This window comes from Lepeophtheirus salmonis, chromosome 9 (genome assembly GCF_016086655.4).
Source record: "Lepeophtheirus salmonis chromosome 9, UVic_Lsal_1.4, whole genome shotgun sequence".
NCBI lineage: Eukaryota > Metazoa > Arthropoda > Copepoda > Siphonostomatoida > Caligidae > Lepeophtheirus > Lepeophtheirus salmonis.
The window spans coordinates 2122796-2144203 of NC_052139.2; the positions used below are offsets into that span (position 1 = coordinate 2122796).

Consider the following 21408-nt stretch of genomic DNA (forward strand, 5'->3'; position numbering starts at 1 on the left):
TATAGGGTAAATTCTCCCATAAAAGTAACATTATTAAACATTTTATGACTTAAGTTTTACAATTGATATTTATAGGGTTAAGTTCGTCTACACACATAGAAAATGTGTGCTTCCATACATAAGTTTTTTTTTATATCGTAATATGTACATTGTAAAAGTATTCAAGTTCTTTCCTATAGTCCTTCAAAAACTTTTTGTAAAGAGATTGAATAGTTTGAGTAAAGTTCATAAAATGTTTCTCTGAAAATATGTCACTTGACAAAAAATAAAAGGAAAATACTCTTGAATTTTGCTCTCAATATATTAAATTAATCTAATTAATAAAGCAAAGATAGTTTGTCTGTATGAATGTATGAAAAAGAGTCATGGGGTGTAGTGTTCTATGATGTACATAATAAACATATTTTGATCTAAGAAATAAAAATGTATTTTTATTAATAAAGTATTGCAGGCTTGCACATATACCAACAAACGTATATACCGGGTGCACAATTATAGTGCACCCTGATATATATATTTTGATATAAACATAATAATGGAGTCGTATTATTGGAATATAACAAGAGAACTGATTCTGTTTGTTTAACAATATATGTTAAAATTTGAATTAAATATATATCAAAATATAGCAATTAAACAACCCCAAATTATTAACAGCAAAAACAAATTTTTTGCTCATAGAACTCAACAAACTGCTTTACATATAAAATCAAAAGCCAATTATGCCAATATTTTAAAACTACAACTTGACTGTTTTATGGGTTGACTCCAACTCAAACACGTAGGCTAGCTTAAAAATATGCTATTAAAAATCAAATTGTTCATCCGAAATCTAGGGTCGACAAAAAAGTAGTGGGAAAAGATTTGATTAAAGGATTTTTGAATCAAATCAAGACGCTTAGCATCAGGAAACCCGAATCGACATACTGGGCTCATATTTCAGCATTTAGTAGGGGTACTGTCATCATTTTTTTGACAAGTACATAAGTGTTCTTGAAAATTATATTTTCGTAAGTCACAGAATCTACAATCTTGATGAACCTGGAATCACATCAACTCCACAAATACCAAAACACATTACAACAAAGGGATGCCATGAATTTGAACAAGTTGTTTCGCGGGAAAACGGCAAACATGTTAGAACGGTTTGTAGCGTAAGTGTATGTGTATTATTTTTTCCAAGAATATGATTTGATATAACAAAAATGATGTCCGGTGCGACAAACGAGACATTGGGACTCGAACACAAATCCGGTCAAATATTCTTATACATCTAAAAGCAATAAGGCACTACATATCATGGATAAGTACGAATCTCATTTAAATTTTAATTCAATTCAACATGCCAAGGATAATGGAGTTGCTATTGTTCCTCCCCCCTCCCCCTTCAAATAAATTGCAGCCCTTGGATGTTTCTGTTTTTGGGACTTTCAAGTCTTATTTCGGTAAAAAATGCAATGTTGGATGGTTACAGATCCAAGATTAGACTATGTAATTTTATAATCTTCCTATGATGTCATGTACATCTTGGACTATGGCCTTCTAATAATAAGGATGGATTTAAATCAACAGGAATTTATCCATTGCATCCTGACGTGTTTCAAGAACTTGAGTTCATGGGATCAAATGAAAGTGGCAAGCCTCCACGTCACCATGTATTAAGAATATTGAAGTCCATAGTAAAAGGAAGGACAGAGATTAAGTGAATTCACAGGGAATTTCCCAAGGTTCCTCCTAGAAAAAAAAAGTAATCGAGGAAGAAAACTAGGGCGCTTATGGTAGCTTCAAATAGCCTAGAAGAAAATGATAACCTTCCAACTGAAAATACAGAGTACGACAGAGACATTTTCTGCTCCATTAAAATTAATTTTTCTGCGCTAATTAAGGTTTTAGGTGACATCTTAAGCAATGTGTTATTTTTTTGCCCATTGTTTTAATTTGATCAAAATGGACGAAAAATTAGTGAACAGGAATCAAATAGGCAAAAGGATTCGGATCTTCTTGACGCAGATGTTGAAACAAAAATAATTTTAGACATTGTCGGTGTGACCTGGAGGATAGTCCAAAACATCAGATAGGATAATGAGAAATGGAGAGGAGTCAAGAGGAAGTTAGAAATTTGGAAAAAATGGGTTCAAGCGCAATGAAACATTTTTCAAGTCCCTGGAGGCCAAGATCACGGAAAATCCAACCACATCAATGTGCCACTTGGCTGACGAGTTCATGGTCGACAAGATCACCATCAGAAGGGCAGTTAATGATGACTTAGGCCTTAAGAGCTTTGTCAGGACTCCAAGACATCTCCTCACCGATAGATTGAAAGCCTTAAGGTTTGAGAGACGCAAAAAAACCCTTTCTTCCATGAAGATCTTCTCAAACAAAAAGATATTCAGAGTCGACCAGAATATTAACCATAGAAACGACATATGTATAGTAGCATCACCTTAAGAAGTCCCAGGCACCTTCAGGAAAAAAACATCCGGCCCAAACAATGTTCTTAGAAGTCGTGGTCTCTGATGAGAAGAAAATGGGTCCCTTCTTCTTCAAACTCAATAAGAACATTGGGACTTAGGCCTAGTATAAGTTACAGAGGTAGAAAATCTTGCCTGGCTAAAGGCTAACCATCGTGAGAACAACTATGTGTGGACCCAAGACGTTGCCCCCAGCTATACGGCCTTGAATTCACAGAAAGGTATGAAAGGAGCACTTTGCTGACTTCTGGGAAAATACCTTCTTGCCCTCTTCCAGTCCTGATCTCAATCCTCTCGACTTCAGTGTGAGAAGCGTCTTAGAGAGCAAGAAATGTGCAGGTGCTCAAATTCAACATCAAAAAGGAATGGAACAACATACCCACCGATTATATTGTGGCAACCTCCGTCTGGTTCCAACATCGTATAAAGGCTGGAGGCGTCCATATTAAATAATAATGGGCAAGATTGAATCCTTAAAGTTTTTTCATTAACATTTTTCAGTATACTTTTCCATAAAAAGTGATTAAGGTTTGGGTTTTGCATTTTGATCGCGAAAAATTTCTATGTTGCACTCTGTATAACAATTTGTACCACATAATAAGCAATGCAAAAACACTAAACAAAATATAAAAATTTGAGTATTCAAAATTTTATTTAATGTTTAGCAACCCCATTAATATTTCGCATATGTCGTAATCGTAAAAAAAAAATGAAATATTATAGCTTTACAGTTTTATTTGAGGGATATTTCCTATTTTTTTCTTTGTAAAAGAGTATGTTACAATACCTTTTATGTTCCTATAGTCAAATTATTAAAATATTTAAAAATTTTTTAAATTGTATTACTTAAAAAGTCATAATATCGCCCAACGAGAAGGGTGACGCGAACCCTTTGATGACAAAAAGTTAAAATATTGTAGAAAAAGAAACATATGGTCACAGAAATAAACATGTTTTTATTACTAAATCTAAGCAAACAGTTGTTAATCCATTACAATTTAATTTATTGAAATTTGGTTGTGAAATGAACGTATCATGATACAAAGAAGAATGATAATGTGGACAAACTCATCCGGCTCTCCTCTATTAATATTTTATGTTCTCAAAAGCTCATCATATTTTATCCAGCTCTACAATAGCATTGAGTATATCTAGAGTATACTAGAGCAATAATAGATATAAATGTACACATTTTCGAGAAAAGCGTCTGATGTGAGTCTTTAATTTTATCAAAAGATTTAATTATATAATAGATAATTTATTTTATGTAAAATAATTGTAACCGTTTGACAGCTTTTGTAATAAATAACATTTTGTTAGTATATTTATAGATGTTTTAATATTATTATTGTCAATTTCAGTACGCCTTTCCTTTGCTAACTTTTTTTTAAAGACACGTTAAAAAAAAAAGATATATTGCTATTACTGCGGAGAAAATCACAGAACCATTAGATTTAATGGATTATTTTTCTTACCTAGCATGTAAAACTTAATTTAATCTTATTTTTTTTTTTTTTTTTTTTTTTGCTCATTAAAATTAATGATGTTTTTTTTTGTACAAACTTGTATAACCTCTCTTCATATCCTACCTTTGATTCATCACCATTACTCGTACCATTAACATGATTAATATTCTTCCTTTTAAAATGTTGATTGACTCGAATGCCTCCAGAACCGTTCGAGGCTCCAGGACTCCTCACTTCCCCTTCATTCACATAAATACAAAAGTACGCAGTGCAGAGATAAGCCAGGGAAAGGAGAAAGCAAGGAATGGGAATGGCAAGGCAATAAAAAAGATCGGACTTGACTTCATTCAGATCCAGCTCAGGTACTGCAATTATTTCAGAACTGATCCTCTGTGATACATAGCAAGGGTATGTGCTTCCGTTCGGAGAGTACTCCTTTATAAAAGTTGCACAATTAAGTCTTGGAGGGTAGCCACATCCCTTGACATTTGGTTGTAGTCTGGCTGTGTTTGAGGCGTTGTTGTGATCACTTGTGTAATTGACGGTGATTTGCCAGCAGTTAAAAATGGTTTTCGTACAACCCTCTTCACATGAGGACCAATGACAGTTTGACTTTCCTAAAATAATAAACAAATTATGTTTAAATACCACAAGCAGATAAAAAACATTTGTAACACATTGGCTTAAAACTCCCAGGCTTTACATATAGATAACTTGTTATTTGGTTTGTGAGTTATTATGCCTAGTGTTACAGTACTTTGTTCTTTCCAAAACAATTGATCAAAAGCAATGTCTTGAGCAATTTTAGAATGCTTCATGATGAGACAAAATAGCATTGAAGCTAAGCAATGGTTTGAAAATTTTTTATAGGGGTTCCGCTTCATAAAACGAATAAATAATAATAACACAAAAGACAAAAAAATATTTTTTTCTTTGTTAAGCCCGAAAACTTTCAGTCCATGGGTTATGTACAACAAAAGCCACATGACTAAAAACTCTAGCATTCAAGGATATATTTCATTATATTCATATTAAAATAGTGTAGCTTTTATTTAAATTTATGTTTTTATGAGCACCAAATCTGTAAGTTTAATGCTGTTAAGGCCACATAATGCTTAAAAACAACAGTAATGTGTCTATTCAAATATCTTTACAAATCCTTGTTTATGTATGTTTTTCATGGATATAGAAAAATTTGATTTTATATAAATGTATATAAAAATATACAAGCAAAAATAAAACACTTCAAAAAACGAATAAAATCCTCGTAGCATTTCAAAGACGTTAAATTTGAAAGCTACTAAAAAGAAGCTGGAAGTAAAAAATGTATATGTTAAATGGAAAATTTATGTTGGTAAAAACAACCTTGTCAATTATACAAATTGCTGTCTATATACTAATCACATACATCAAAAGTACATATATGTATAGTTTTATGAGTAGCTGATTTTTACATACACGAATTATTATTCTGGAACAAAATGTAAAATATTTGGTTTTTTCTTCAATCTTGTATAATTTACTTAACATATAACTTTATATATCTGTGCCGCGAAAATGATATTTTTTTATACGCAATTTTCACTCCAACCAGTAATAGGATTAAGAAAATAAAACCAAATTTTGAAAAAAGGATAGATTCTAATTTATTTTATGGAATAAAATCAACTCTACCCTCAATTACAGTCGCAATACTAAGCCAAAAGCGCGAGTAGACCTTCACCACTTGGTCCCTTGGCAAATGCTATAATTCTTTCTTGATCCAACTGATAGGTTCGTCTTTGGTGTTCCAGGAAGTTTGGTTAGTTTGTAGTTTGATTGTTCACCAACATAAAAAAAAAAAATCCAGCGATTTTGGAGGCCAAAAGTCCAACAACTTTTAATCATGTAAATGGTCTTGGAGCCTTTTAAGATTTTTCTTTTCCAAAGCGTGACGGGGAACCGAGTCCTACTATCACATGCAAAACCTTCAATTGGCAACTATATCAATCCACGGCTTACCTTTGATCTTTAGTACCCCCCAGTAACAGCTATTTTGCTGCTCCCGGAACGGATTCAAGGAGGGCTCCCTGCATCTCCAAATATTTGGGTCAACTAATTTGTCAATTGATTTAATTTTTTCCCAATTGTTGCAAATTTAAACAAGCTACCTAAAAAAAGAATCCGCTGCCAATGTCACAAAATGGTGGTATAAATAGCTTGAGTACCTTGTATATATAGTGTGTCAATATGAAAACAGTGTTGAACAAAAATCAGAAATAGGAGAAAATCCAAGTTTTTTTGGTTTTTTTTTTACATCATATTCAGAGAGGCACCGGCCCAGAATGTATTTGCAAGGGGGAAATAACATAACGGTGACGTCAAAATGTGCGTCTATTAGGGGGAGTGGCGTACCTAGGGTTATTGACGATTTTAACAAAATACTTTTTTTTGGAACAGACACAAACAAAATGTGGTCCTTTCCCTTAAATGTTTCCCAATCCATAGAGTATAGGAAAGATACAGTTAGAATTTTTGAACTATTTAAAAAAAGAATAAAAGTTGTAAAATCTGGAGAGGGTATTTTGAGGGCTTAAAAGTATGCATTGGGGCATATTGTGTCCGTACCCTTCCCTTAATGACACTCAATGAGTATATGAATCTTTTTTTTTACTAAATACGTGAATCAATTGACTATCGAAGTCAATGAAAGTTTTTTTTTTTTTCAATCAAATAAAGTTTTTAGGCCCTAGCTAAAACTATTGGTTATCTCAACTCATCCCAGAATTTTGAATATAGAGTAGAAATATATCTAAAAAATATTGGGCTTTATGTAATATATGCTGTAATAGTCAGGACTTTCCTCCTTTCCTCTATTTTTCTACACTATTGTAATTGTTTTAACTCACCACATAAAGAATAGACAGTATAATTCCTTAATAAGTTACTTCAAATATTCGTGAAAGAGTTGTGATATATGAATAATAATGAAAGTTTTTTAGGGCTTTCTAAAACCATTTTAGTATTGAATGCTTATATATATATATATATATATTAATTTATTTAAAATATATCATCTTTGGAATTAAGAACAAACTAAATTTACAAAGAGCACAACTTTACCTTTGAATATAAGAAGTAATTAAAAAACTAACGTTACCTTGAGGTATGTATCTTAAATTGTTCGGAAGGGATGATTATTTTTTTATTTTTTATCATGCTGTGTGACCTTGATTTGTGACTGTGACTCTTAAAATGTAATAACCTTTTAGTATTAATATATATATAACCTGCCTACCAATTTGCATCTAAATCAATTTGTAACTTTTTCCGTAATGTTGCTTGGAAAAAAAACAAACATTTTTTTGTGAGCTTGATTTTTGACTGTGACTTATAAAATGTAATGTCCTTTTACTGTTAACATTGTGTAATAATGTCCCTACAACTATTTATCAAAATTGATTTGTAACTTGATCCATAATTTTGCTCATAAACAAACAAAACTGAGTCAAAACATAAACTTCTAACTTTAACATCGTTGCTGGAGCTACTTACACTCATAATCAAAAACGTATAAATCCTTTCCTGTAAGCATATATGTATATACATAAAGAAATACTAAGACTATTTTTCATTAACTGAAGGAAAGGAAGGACGAAATAAGAGTTACATATTGTTACTAATTTCCTGTTCTCGTATGATTTTTAGCAAACAGCTTTGAAATATGCGTTGTATTTACCAGATTTGCAGAGAATACCAAGACGAGAGTAAATGCATAAATTTTATATAAATTATTCTTCATTTTTTTTTTTGTTAAACATCATCAGTCAAAAGATGATTATCACTTGTGATGGCTCAAGATAATAACAATCTTGAATGAACATCAATAGAAGTAGAAAGTCCCAATATGATTCCACCTTTATATTCAAATTTATATTTTACATATAGTTTAGAACTTTTATTTCATTTCAAAGACTTATATTGACCCCGATATAATCCCTTGTCAAATATAATACTTCTATTTTTCATTCTTTTGTTGCGAGGATCAATTTTGGCTACTTTTAGTCCAATTTGCGACATACCCAAAGGGTTAATTAGAATAATATGTTGATAGAAATGAGGAAGAAAAATACAAAGATAATTCTATCTGGCTTTTGTGTTGAAGGTTCACATATACAGCATGCGGTTGTTGTTTAACAAAGAAGTTAGATCACCTCCTACAACTACGCATTTGCAATCGTTCTTGTTGTTTTGGTGGCTAGCCAGAAGTGTTTTGCGTCAGTTTTAAAAAAATGATGTCGATTAATGAATTTTTTTATTCCTCAATCGCGAAAAAGGGAGAGTGCTCTTGTTTTAATCCATGCCGAATGAGACAACGCTGAGATTGCAAACTTCTTAGCCTAGAAAATTTGGGTGCCTGAAGAGTTAGGAAGGAACTAGACGATTGTGGAGGTGATTATGAATCAGCAATCATGCAAGCCAGAGCATTATTCTGCTCAAGAAATCCTGAGCACCCTCCCGGTCCTACTCAGTTATTAATTTTGTGAGTGGACTCACGCTTCCGCTCAATTAAAAATGAGAATGTGAATTGACTACATACAAATATTAGAAAATCGTATGTCAGTTTGGAGAATTCGTTTACAAAAAAGAAAGATTTATTTTCCAAACTAACTCCTTCTTAGATTGGCCAGCTACATGAGAGGCAAGCTCGTCAACCAAAGAAAGCAGAAAGCCACAGATACAGCAAATAAATACAATTCTAGGTTATCTTCAATCTTTTTTTCTTGCAATCTTTAAAATTATTCTTTAACTCTTTTTTTTTGCGTTATCTCATAAAAAGTAGAAACGGAAAAAGTAATACAAATATATATAAATCTGCCAAAGAAGACTGCCAGAAAAACTTCCTCCCGTTTCCAAGTTCGAGTCAAGAACTTTCAGACTCCAAAAGTGATTATAATGAGTATTATAGATAATACAAAATGATTGAATTTTCATTTGGTTTTTAATCAATCGAATGATTAGTGTAGGAGAAAATCCATTTACAATAAAAAAATAATTTTGAGTGTTAAATAGAGGTATACAATGTTTCAGAGAACTATTTTAGTCAATTATAGGCTTTTTATTCAAATTTTTGGGATGAGTTAAAATATCCAAGAATTTTAGCTATAGTTTTAAAGCATTATTGGATTTAAAGGACTTCTGGCCCCTATATCGTCCCTTTCAAATAAAATATATCAATGTTTTATTCCTTTATTGTGGCATTGGTCACTTTAATTGCAACTTACGGTAGACTCAATTCGTTGATAAGAAATTGACGATAATTAATCGCATAATACAAATGAACTCGACACTAGCTTGCTTTTATGTTGTGGGGTGACATATGGAATGCCTCTATTTGTAAACATGTGTTTCTAGTGCTTGTAAATCCCCCGTTTGGATTATGATATATATTTGTTTCCTTCACATTTGACTGCATACATATTGCATAGGGTTTTCATTTCCTTGGAAAATTGCATTTGAGTAGGAATAACTTTTGAAAAGCATCATAGAGTGCCTTATAAAAAATTTGAAACCATTCTACATACATAGATATATTATGTACATAAATAAGGGGACATTCATGTGTACATATCTCTCATTATACATGCTCCATAAAAAAAACAATGAATTACATTGCAAAGCTAAAATATATATGGTTCTGTACATAGGAGGACAAGAAATAAATAAAAATAACTTAATTTGCATTTCATGATGTACATTGTACGTGGATGTGTAAACAAAAGATGTGGAAAGAAACATCCAAAAAAATATAACGAGTTGTCCACCTTTTTCAGAATGGTATACTGGGTGTTGCATGGAAATTAAGACATTCCCAGATGTGTATAAGTCCTACCGTAGAAATGTTTTTTTAGTTGACAATATACACAGGCTTTTATATTTGACAAAAATCATATCATTAATATATAATTCTTGAAGAGGTACCCCTGTTTTTTTGACTTGGTAGTCTGAAGAAGGAATTTTCCTCATCTGTTGGCATTATTAGTTAACTCCAGAGTAGTAAATTTATTTTCCAAAATATATTCAATTATATTCAAAACTTTGTTTAACATTGAAAGACGGACCTTAAGGATTTGTTGCAGAATTATAATTTAAGACTTTGTTCAACTCAAACTGGAATTGAGAACCAACATTGGATTATTTACTCCAAATGTGATTATTTATTTTCTTTTCCTTCTCCTCGAGATCCAATGAAACGCTATGAGAGCTAAGCTGATCTCCTGAAAATATTCTTCAAATTGTCAGTGAAAAAAAAAAAAAAACTTTTTCGTCATTTTCATCAATGTTTATGACTTTATAAATATGTATTACTTTAATCCGATGAAAATTACAATGAAAAAAATAGATACATAAAATATTTTTTTATTTTTTGTCTGTAAAAATCTAGTTGTTTGGCCCAAACTTAATTTAATATGTAATGTTTTGCTCTAGTAAGTATGGGAAATTGGTAGTTAATTCCTTCAGAATGGTTATTATTCTATCCTGAAGACGCAAGCCATTCCTTCTGGACAGCGATGAATTGGAAGGAAGTTTAATTTTCAACAATATAACGAGCCAAAACATACATCCAAGCTCTCCAAATACTTCTTGGAAAAGAAAGAAGCTTTTCAAATCTTATCTATTATGCAATGGCCCGCTGAATCTTCTGAGTCGAACCCAATAGAGCCATTGTGGGAACACCTAGACAGAAAAGTTTGGGAAAAGTGATCTACAAGTAAGTTGAGCATTTTGAAGAATAATTATAGCGGCAAAGGGAGGATTTTTCGATGAAGCTAAAATTTTAATAAAAATTTTTTACAAATATATGTGTATACCCAAATTGAACCTTACTTTTTCTTCATTTTAATTGCCTAATTACTCTGTTACCTGAAGATAAAGTCATACTTGCTTAGAAAAATAAATGAAATTTTTTTTCCAAACTTTTTCTTACATGTGTATATTTACTAACACTTCATAGTTGATTAGAGGAAGTCTCTGTACGAGCAAATCTTTTCCTGATATCATATATATATATAAGCATACACATATTATTATTGGGGTAACCCACCTTAAGTCCTAAAACTTGAATTCGGCGTATAATTAAAGATCGATGGGGAAATAATTCCAGACAATAGGTTGATTTTTTGTGAAACAACAGGAAATGTAGGATCATACCTTATTGCCCTGTGAACGCTTCTCTATTGCCTGTATCGTTTTTCTTTGAGTCTTTAGGCCGATTTTTGGTGGAGTATCGGACAAAAAGGGGCACGGCTCAACTATAAAATCATACTTGACAAAAATCCACAAAAACGTTCCAAACATCAGCAAAAGCTCCATAGCGTCAACGAAGCATAGTTATACCTTACCTGTTGCTCCACCAAAATCAACCTAATATGTCCTTACAGAGGGGATTTGTGTTTTTCCCCCCCCCCCCTTCATATTATAGCTTCTCGCAACTCATTTAATGAAACGTCATGACAGCTCAGCTACTTTCCTCCAAAAACATTCTTCAAATTGTCATGATTGCATTACTTTTAAGCTAGAAATCAAAGAAACTGCTGAGATTATATTTATTTTTTCTGCATCGCTACCACCTCTCACAAGAAAAAAGACATCGAAAGGAGATGTTAGAACCATAATTTTGCACTTCTATGGGATGGAATAACTTCCAAATAGATTTCTGACATGCTCTAGGTGTCCAAGAACTCACTATATCCCGTACAACAGACCTTACATCCCTAATTAGAACAAGCTTGACTTTACGTTCTGGTTCCACGTAGAGTCAATGCCCTGCCCCACTCGCCTACCAAACATCGCCGCCTTGAAGGCCTCCGCCAATGACCAATGAGAAAATATGAGCGATGAAACTATCTGCAACGGTTGAGCAGTCTTTAGACCCTGCTAGAAGGATATCATTGATGCCAAGGGTTCACTATTATAGAAATTATAATTGAAAAGTGGCCTCATTCCCCTGCAACACCCGGTATAATTAATAAGAGGGGAATGGGTAATTTGTCATTATTTGCACCAAAATAAATGTTTACATACATCTATTGAGTAAGTATAAAAGTAACTTTCCTTAGTTTGTATTTATTTTTTCATTTGAACAAAGCTTTTTCCTTATTATTGGAACTTTGTATTTGTATTTCACAATGAAATTTCCCAATTTCTATTTCTGATTGTTATACTTTTTTCAAGGATAATATGTTGAGTCTCATTCAATTTGACTACCATATCCAGAAGTTGACTTAGAGGTCTAAAAAATAAGACCTGCCGGTATGTAAAATAAAAAAACAGGGAAATGAAATTCGTAATCCTGACAATTCGAAGAATGTTTGGTTAGAAAGCAGCTTAGCTGTCATGACGATTTATTAGATCAGCTGCAATGTATATATTATGGACATAGAAGCTTAAACTATTTAAGGTCTGTCAATAATAATTCAAGACAGAACGTCATTGTTACTCTCTGTGTTTTATGGGCACACGCACTGGTTATAACTTTATAGTAGTATGTTCTCTTTTCAAGCGTTAAATAACAATTATAATAGCTTTAGAAAGTATAAAATTAGAAAGGACCCGGGTACAGTATAAGTAAACTTTTATATACTGGAAGATACAAGACGCTAACCACCTTCTGGTACTCGAACTTTTCCATATCTGAAAAGCTTATATTATTGCTTATTAAAGAAAAGACGTGTCTTAGATCCGGATGCAATGTACTACGGTATGGTCTAGGTAAATTTATATTATCCAAGATCCAAACCAGTATCGGATACTCAAACTACTAGGGATTTAAAAAAATATCTGAGTGGTTTTTGGGATCTTACTAACTTATCTTATGTCTTAAGAAAATATTATATCTATATCAAATTTAGCATTTTGATTTATCTTTATTTTGTCCTTGAAACGAAGTCTGGATGAAGAGTTGCTTTTTCTTTTATGGTCAAACTTTGGGTAGAATGATCATATAGTTTCAACATGTACTTGCCTAACTTGGATTTCGGATCTGGATCCAAATTCTGGGGTTACTCAAAATTTACCCAGATACGTCCTATCTTTCCTTGCAAACGCAAAAAGTTTTGCACACATTAAAGTTCATAATTTATACAAAACTAGATATACTTTTAATTAGGATTATCTAGTGAGTAATTAAGGAACTAGCAGCAACTAGTTAAATAAGTACTCTCAAGATATAAGTACTAAGATTTATAAAGAGGAACAATAACAAAAAGGCTTTTTATGACACTTGATCAGTTCACTTTGGTATAGTGTTTCTCAAACTGTGGTATGTGGAGGTGTTAGTACAATTCTCTAACACCATTTTTCTTCTCAAAATATTTCAATGTTAATTTTAGATGATACTTGGAGATCTTTTTCAGGTGTTAAGCAATCAAAAAGGTTGAAACTCACTACTCTAATATGCCATTTTGATTTAAATAATAAAGGGTTGATGTAGTTGTCAAATCTACATAAAAGAAACAAAAAAGTTTGTCTTACTCAATGTGCACTACAGGACGGGGACCCAAAACTTGCAGTAGCATGACTTAATTACAACAAACGTGATTTATATGGAATCAAAAACAATATTTTTTGTATAATATGTTGTCCTTTAAAAGCAGCCTCAGCGAACCGATTGTCAAATCTTGATGATGAAGACCGTGTTCATGGTGTACCACACTGTAATGATGGGATCTCGGAGCGAATCAAATTGGGAATGAGTCGTGTGGCAGACATTCTTCTAAAAGACACCCCAAACTACAAAGTCGAGGGGATTGAGGTTAGGGGAAGACGAGGACCAATTGGAGGGAGCCCAGAAATTTGCCATATTGTTCCGACAGAAGTTGTAGTTCTTCTTGTCTGTATGGACTTATTGATGGTGTAGGCAATCCAGATGGAGATGTCAACGATCTCAGTTGTGATTCTAGTGCAGAGAAGATCACACACATTATTTTCTGTTCCTGCAATATTTTTACACTTAGAAACAAGGGATAGAAGCCAAAGTTGATTATTTTTATGTTATCTGGAGCTTGATTACGTAATAATACCTTGTTATTATAAATAATGGCAATAAAAATCCTAGTTAAATGATACTGCAAACTTAGGATCCCTACTCTGTACATTGATAGGTTATGTTTAGACAGTGCAATTATCGCAAACTAACAATAGAAAATAATATTTATTATGATTATAATTTAAACAATATTCAGTTTGAGCAAAAATATTTCTTACTCGTTTCGTGGCCTTTTTATAATGTTCATCCATTTCAACATTTAAGATTCAGGTGCTTTTCTAGAAAAAAGTTTGGAAAAGGAAATATTTTAAGTTACCTATGCCCGAAATCCCCAAACTAGACTGTTCCAACTTGCCTCTCGCTACTCTTCGAGCTCAAACACAAATATATCACTGACTATTTAATCGATTATCACCATTTAAAATTTAAATTAACAACAAATAATTACACTTCAAAAGTTTAGCAATTACGTGAATTCGAGAAGAAAATTAATGAACATGAAAAAGTTAATAGATAAATATTCCAAGAAAGTATTGAAATACAATCTTAGATATTTACTAGAAAAATTAAGTGCCTCAACTAGCTCCTGCCTGGCTTAACATTAATGCTGTCCTTATTCAAAATGGAATTCATGTTCAATAGCAAAAAAAAATTGAGTGAGTATTTCCCTTTATAAGGTCTTACTTATAAAATTCTTATACGATTTTTTTTTATATAATCGGATATTTTCAAAATGAGAGCTATCATGGAAAAAATTTAATTGTTGTATTTACTTACTTACTTTGTGATACAAATCGTGTATATTTTTTAGCTGGTCTGAACATGCGTATGAGCTTACAATAGTCTAAATGAGATCTTCTAAATTTGATCAATGGTAGGGTGTGACCTTCAACTCGAGATAACTCGACAGAAAATAGTCGAAGGGGTTTAGATCTGGACCCGAAAGTTACCACATTGATTTGTTCCAAAATGGAATTTGTGACACAGCATAAAAGACTTTGAGGATATTTCGAGGGGATTATAATTTCCTTTTTGACTCAGAGTAAAATCGAGGATCAAGATATGAGTAATTCTTGCCAATGTCCTCATTTAAACATCTGATCTCCTCTAAAACATTCTTTGAATTGTCAGGGTGTTACAACGTTGATTTTTTTACAGGTTCATTATTGTGCACACAATTTTCATCACTATACACACCATTTGTTAGTGAAAAGAAAGTTTATTGCAGTCTTTTCACCCTCAGAAAGTTCACTTCCCTGTTCTTGGGGTCATGTAAAAAGGGTTTATTCTATATCCAAGAAGAGAAAAATTGGTTTTTAGGGCTCAAGGAGACTAGATAAGAGGTTGAGTCATATTCGAAATAACTAGCGTCTAACAATGTACAATGATACGTATAACAACATTTTCTAAATTTCTAAAATCAGAAAAACTTATGGGCAAAAAAACGTCAATTTTTAAAAGGAAATGTCACAAACTCATACAAAAATGATTCAGCTATTGAGGCTTATTTTTTGAACAACATTATTCTCAATAACTTTTCTTAACAAGCACAAAAAAATATATTTGTATGCTTGCCTCTTTATAGTACCAATAAATGCTATTAACTACTTTATTTTGTAGAATAGTTTTATATTAGTATCTTTGCAAATTCCGATTTGGCAAAAAACAATTACGAAAATAAAAATGGACTTGTCCTCTAGACGACTTTTTTTAGACATTTGTGCTGGTAAGTTATTTAAAGTTTATAGCAAAAAAATAAAAAAATAAAAATATACAATAAATATATGAAATAAATAAGATAAGCCATTGTCCATACGGATAAACTTGCTTAGGATGAAGTTTCCTCACAATGAACCTGCTTTTGAAACTTTCTTGTGATTTTTATTTGCAGCAAAATTAAAGAGCTTCTTCTTAATTATGTGTAGATTTTACGTGAATGTAATGTAAAGAGGTTAAAATTAATGATCCAAAACGTAGGTATGGACATAATCTACTGATTAATTAAAGCAAATTATAATTAGCTTCTTTTTCTTCTTTATCGGGGGGGCGGAATTATTCAGCTACTAATTAACACATATATTACATTAGGATATGTACACATATGTTTCATCAAAGTTTTTTCTGCTATTAGGAGTATCACCTCCCAAATAATTGCATCTAAAATATCTATATTGGCAAATACATACTGGCGTAAAATATGAAAATATATGCTTTTTAATATCCGTCACCCTTCTTGAAATAAAGATGTTTTAAGTTCCAGTTAAATTTCTTATTCTTTTATATGCCCCTGTCTTTGAATGTTTGAGAACAAAGAAGCTAAGCTTTCATGGCGTTTAATTAAATTTGCTGCAAGCTGATTTAAGATCCTCAATTCTACTCTGCGTCCAACGAGGATGTATACTTTTAAATTCCCAACAAATTCCTCAGTGAAGAAAAATGTGCATATTTTAGGCATTTTACTCTAAAGAAACCAAAAATCAAGATGGTAACCCTGACAAATTTGAACAAATATACCAAAGGAGAGCAGCTTAGCTGTCATGGTATTTCATTAGATCAGCTACACGCAGCTGTGACAAGGTGGAGAGCGGAATATGGAAATAAGGAAGGACATTATTTAGTTGTTGATCTTCAATAGGGCTTACAATGATTACTCTGCAACAAATCTTGAGAGTTACTCTCTATCTTTGATGAACACACACGAATGTTTAAGCAGGTTTCGAATATAATTGAATATATTTTGGAAAATAAATTCACTACTCTGGAGTTAACTAATAATGACAATTTTAAGGAAAAGAAAGATGAATGGAGAATGATCTCCTAGGGAGCAGTTTAAAAATCGTATTGCACACCAAGTAAGAATATTATAAGACATTGTGCCAAAAATATTGACATTTAAAAATTGGTAAATTAATTTTTGTAAAAGAAAAATAATTATGCCTTTGCAACATTGCACCAAAACAAAGTTGTTTTTTTTTTCCAAAATAAACAAATATAAATAACTTTGACAGTTCGACTTTTCATTCCTTGGCATATGTACTCCCGCATGTCTTACATAATGTGCAATTAGACTTTAATGCTCTCTATACATGCTTTATTGGTTTTAATAAAGGCTGATTGTAATATCTCAATATTAACAATTCACCATACAACATATTTATGTATTATTTCATTTGTCAAAAGTTAATGAAGCATGGTTCAATCGAAAATATATTGATACTTGTCCATTTTAGAGATAACATGAGGAGTAGAATCAATACATTATTTTGATTTGTTGATGTTATACTATTAGCTAGTGAAAGGAAGTTAGAACTATAAATAATTTATAAAGAGTTGTAGAAAATATGACTTTAAACGAGTGTAATACTTTTTGATTTGCAATCAGAGTCTTTAATTCTTCAAATTATGAGGAGAAAACATTTACGTATAAAGTGCGTATGCTCATAAAAGACAGATAACCACACTAAACATTTGAAGAATATAAGTAGGGTTGTAAATCCTATTCATTGTTATGCGTGCGAGTTTTGAGGTTTTTGGCAACTTAAAAAACGTTTTGAATTTCTTCGAGCTTTTATCATTATTATTTCTTTCTGGATGAGAACACAACTAAGTATAAAGTGTACACACGGGTGTGTGTGTCATAAATAGTGATGATAATTGGAAATATTTTGGGCATGCTAAAAAAAGAAACCAAAAATCAACATTTGAAGAATGTTTTGCAATAACGGCAACAGTTAAGGTGGGCTAACAAATACACCCAATTTTGATCCCTATACTTAACTATCAATATATTTGACCACGTTCAGATTGATGATTACTATTTATAATCCTCACGGTGTTAAGCAACTTATATATAAAATTAATTTGTTGTCGTCAACTGTCGATTGAGTACTTCTTTTCGCTTCGAAGTGTTCTGAACTGTTATTGGTTGAATTTAAACTACCAACTTATTTAAGACTTTATTCCGGTTCTTTTTCGACAAAACGTTTCAAAATACAATGGAAAAACAGTTTTTCTTATATCTATATCTTTTTTTAAAAGGTTTTCTGCTTTTCTTCCAACTTCCTTTTAGCGCAAGTAGACATTCACACAATTCAAGGACTACTCCTTGGGTCTAAACTGGTCATGTTAAGATGAAGATTAATTTAATGAAAAGGACACGAGAGACAAAAGCTTATTGATAAACTAACAAAAGATTCATATCTGAAAGATAGCGCAGATATCCTTAGTCAAGATAAGCTGATTTTTGTCTCGAACAATAGTTAGAGTTACTATTTTAATAATTTAAGTATAAAATAATCACTGATATTGATCCTTAATTCTACTCAGAGTCCAAGAAAGACTTTCACTATAATCCATATTCCACTCTCCCCCTTGTCACAGCTGCTTGTAGCTGATCTAATGAAATGTCATGACAGCTAAGCTGCTCTCCTTCAGAATATGCTTCAAATTGTCAGGGTTACCATGTTGATTTTGGTTTTTTTAGATGGACGTACCCAACTAAAAACGATTTTCATTATAGAACGTCCCTTGATATCCATTTGAAATTGAGTCCTAATAGTCTACAGCGGCAATCCAAAGTATGCATTTCAATATTTATTTCTACACGGGGTATGAAAACTATATTCGATACTTCTGCAAATTAAATCCTATTTGCCCAAAACATAACTTCCTTTTTTATAATGTGTGGCAATCAAACTGTAGCCGTAGTAACTGGGTAAACGTAGTTTCATTCTAGAGGCGTAACTCTAAAGTTTCATTGGAAGAAAAAACTCTTGACATTATGCATTGGAGTAGTAAGGAACGTCAAAATTTTATGTTGAATAAAAATGGTTTGACATAATATTTTACTAAATTAAACTAATTGCAAGTTAGCTCTTCAGCTTGTATTGGTGGTATAGATGAAAATACGTTGATAGCTTCAATTTTTAATACACAAAAAAACGATTTCTTCAATTCATTTTCATTATTTAAAAAAATCCTTGAACGCGAATAACTCAATTTATAAATATGATAAAGAGCTAAAATTCGTACCCACAGATTAAACGTCATTGAAAATTTTTAATTAGTGGAGTTTGTTCAAATGAAGTATTTGAAAACTGATTTATTCTGCATAGCAAACATTTATAAGACCTTTGTGGAATTGCCAATTACTGATTGTACAATCAACTAATCATCCAAAGCTATTTTATAATATTTGTTTTTAGTTAAAATGGACATCTTTTTCTATTAATAATTATCCCTCTATAATATCTTAATGAAGAGTCAGTTAAAGAGAAATATAGAAGGGAAAAATTCACCGCGTATTAAATTACTGAAGATTGTTTTACTCAACAAATGGGGACGTCACCTATCTGATAGATTATTAAAGCTGTGTAAAACAAAACTTAAAATTTGTACTATCTTTTGATGTATGAATCTTCTTTTATTATATATTTGACAAAGTAAGTTATGTTGTCGCGCCTGGTATACCAAAAGTGCATACAAAAATTGAATTAGTAATACATAATTTAGAAAAACATATCTATTATTACGATTATTTTTTTGCATGTCTTACAAACATAATAATTATTTACTCATGACAAAAACATATAAAAAGTTGTTCCTTATAAATTTTTAGGTGTATGCTTGATTTGATTACTTGTTTTATTCAAAGGAAAAGCTATACACTTTTTTAGATGGTCTATTCTTAGCTCTAAGTAGGAGGTATTTTATTGCCTCCTTTAAATAAATGAATATCTAAATAAACATTCATCACTAAAATGACTTTAGAAAGCCCAAAAAAACTTTTTTTTATAATTCAATGTATCATAATTTTTTGAAAAATAAATAAAGTTGCTTATAAAGCAACCTTTAGTACCTTCTACTAAATATGTTGTGAGTTAAAACAAAACAATATTGTTCAAAAATCAAGAACCAGAGAAAATCCCAACTAATTTTCTTACTGTATATAACAGAATGTTCTGAAAAGCATTTGTTGAAAGTCACTCAGCAATGTTTCAGCTGTTTTAGACACAGAGTTGTTATGTAAGAGTCGTTTGAGTGAGTTGATGTAAGAGCTGTTGTGCAAGAAAATAAAATCGAGTATCAAAGTGTCATTAAATTTTTGTTATACAAAGTGATTGAAACAACTAGTCACATATATTTATCATATATTGTCTGTCACTCATTAAAATTTCTGTCATTTTGGACAACAAATATATATTGACAACTCGATTTTCGATTTTGTATAATTTTACAAAATCAAAAGCGATTGATAAATTACAACTTTAGTTATTAATTGTCAACAGATGTTAGATAAATGTGAATAGCTTTTATTTCCTTGTGCTACCATCTTCACATTGAAGTAGGAAACTTTTCAAATCCCCCTTGTTTCCTATATCCCAATATTTCATGGTCATATTTCCGTCAGTCATGGGCTAACTATTCAAATTTTCCAAATGAGTTAAGATAACCAACAGTTTCTGCTATTGTTTCAAAGCTTTTTTTGATTTGATTTTAGAGACTTCTATTGGCTTTATTTTAGCTTTTTAATTAAAATATGTACAATTCTATTTCTAGTATAGGCTTGATGCCTTTTCGCTACTTTAAGTACAAATTGGGACGGTTTCAAAGAATAATTATAATAAGTTGTTTGTAGAAAAGGAGGATAAGTAGTCGAGGAATTCATTGTGAGGAAAATTATTTTAGTTTGTTTTTGTTTTGACGGGCCACATATATGAATGGCATTGCTTATACATAATTGATGTTAAAAAAAAAAAAAAAAAAAACACATTTGGAAATATCTTACCTTCAATATATAGTCCAGAGATAGTAACACATTTCCTTGGAATGGGATCAAAGTCTGCTTGAATTGTGGCCCATGCGGGATCAATAAAGAAGGGAACGAGGAAAATCATTGCAAAAAGTGAAAAAATGGCAAGAAGGACGAAGAAGGATGTGGTGTAAAATAGAAGAAGATCCAGAGCGGCTTTGCAGATCTCTTTTTTCTTTTGTGATAAGGGTTGTAAGGCCATGGTGATTGAGAAAATCCGGACTTTGGCAAATTAATGAACAACATAAATTGTGTAAAGGTTGGAGCCTGAAGATGAATGAGTATTCTTTCCACGTTGCATGAAGCGTTAAATGAATACAACAGAACCATCGGGCGAGATAATATTATTAAAAACGACGGGATTCCTTCTTCCTCATTTTTTTTTTTTTCCTTTCTCTCTTTTACTTTCGTTCATATAATAACGAAGCAGTAAGCACTCTACATACATAGACTTTAGAAATTTCTTCATTTTCTCTCTATGAATTCAACCCCTTATTTATGAAATGTACATTAGAGCGGTTTGATTTTCAACCATTTTCGAATTTCGATTACGTGTAGTACGGAAAAGTTGTCAGTTGGTATAGAAATTGTCCATGCAAAAATTGCATTATTCTACAAGGTCATTTTCAGGTC

At 31.6% G+C, this 21408-nt stretch overlaps 1 protein-coding gene across 2 annotated transcripts in view; it reads right to left on the bottom strand.

Annotated features, from left to right (window-relative positions):
• The window catches only part of LOC121124677 (protein tipE), a 45077-nt gene extending 23933 nt beyond the window's left edge, over positions 1 to 21144 (bottom strand). Inside the window, exons 1-2 of one of the 2 annotated variants that reach the window (XM_040719859.2) lie at positions 20752 to 21144; positions 4061 to 4554 (exon numbers count right to left, since the gene is read on the bottom strand). In XM_040719859.2, the coding sequence (XP_040575793.1) occupies positions 4061 to 4554; positions 20752 to 20977 (720 nt within the window). In that variant the 5' untranslated portion in view covers positions 20978 to 21144. The remainder of the gene's footprint in view (positions 1 to 4060; positions 4555 to 20751) is intronic. The other variant, XM_071891132.1, reaches the window with a different exon arrangement.
• Positions 21145 to 21408: the final 264 nt, after the last annotated feature.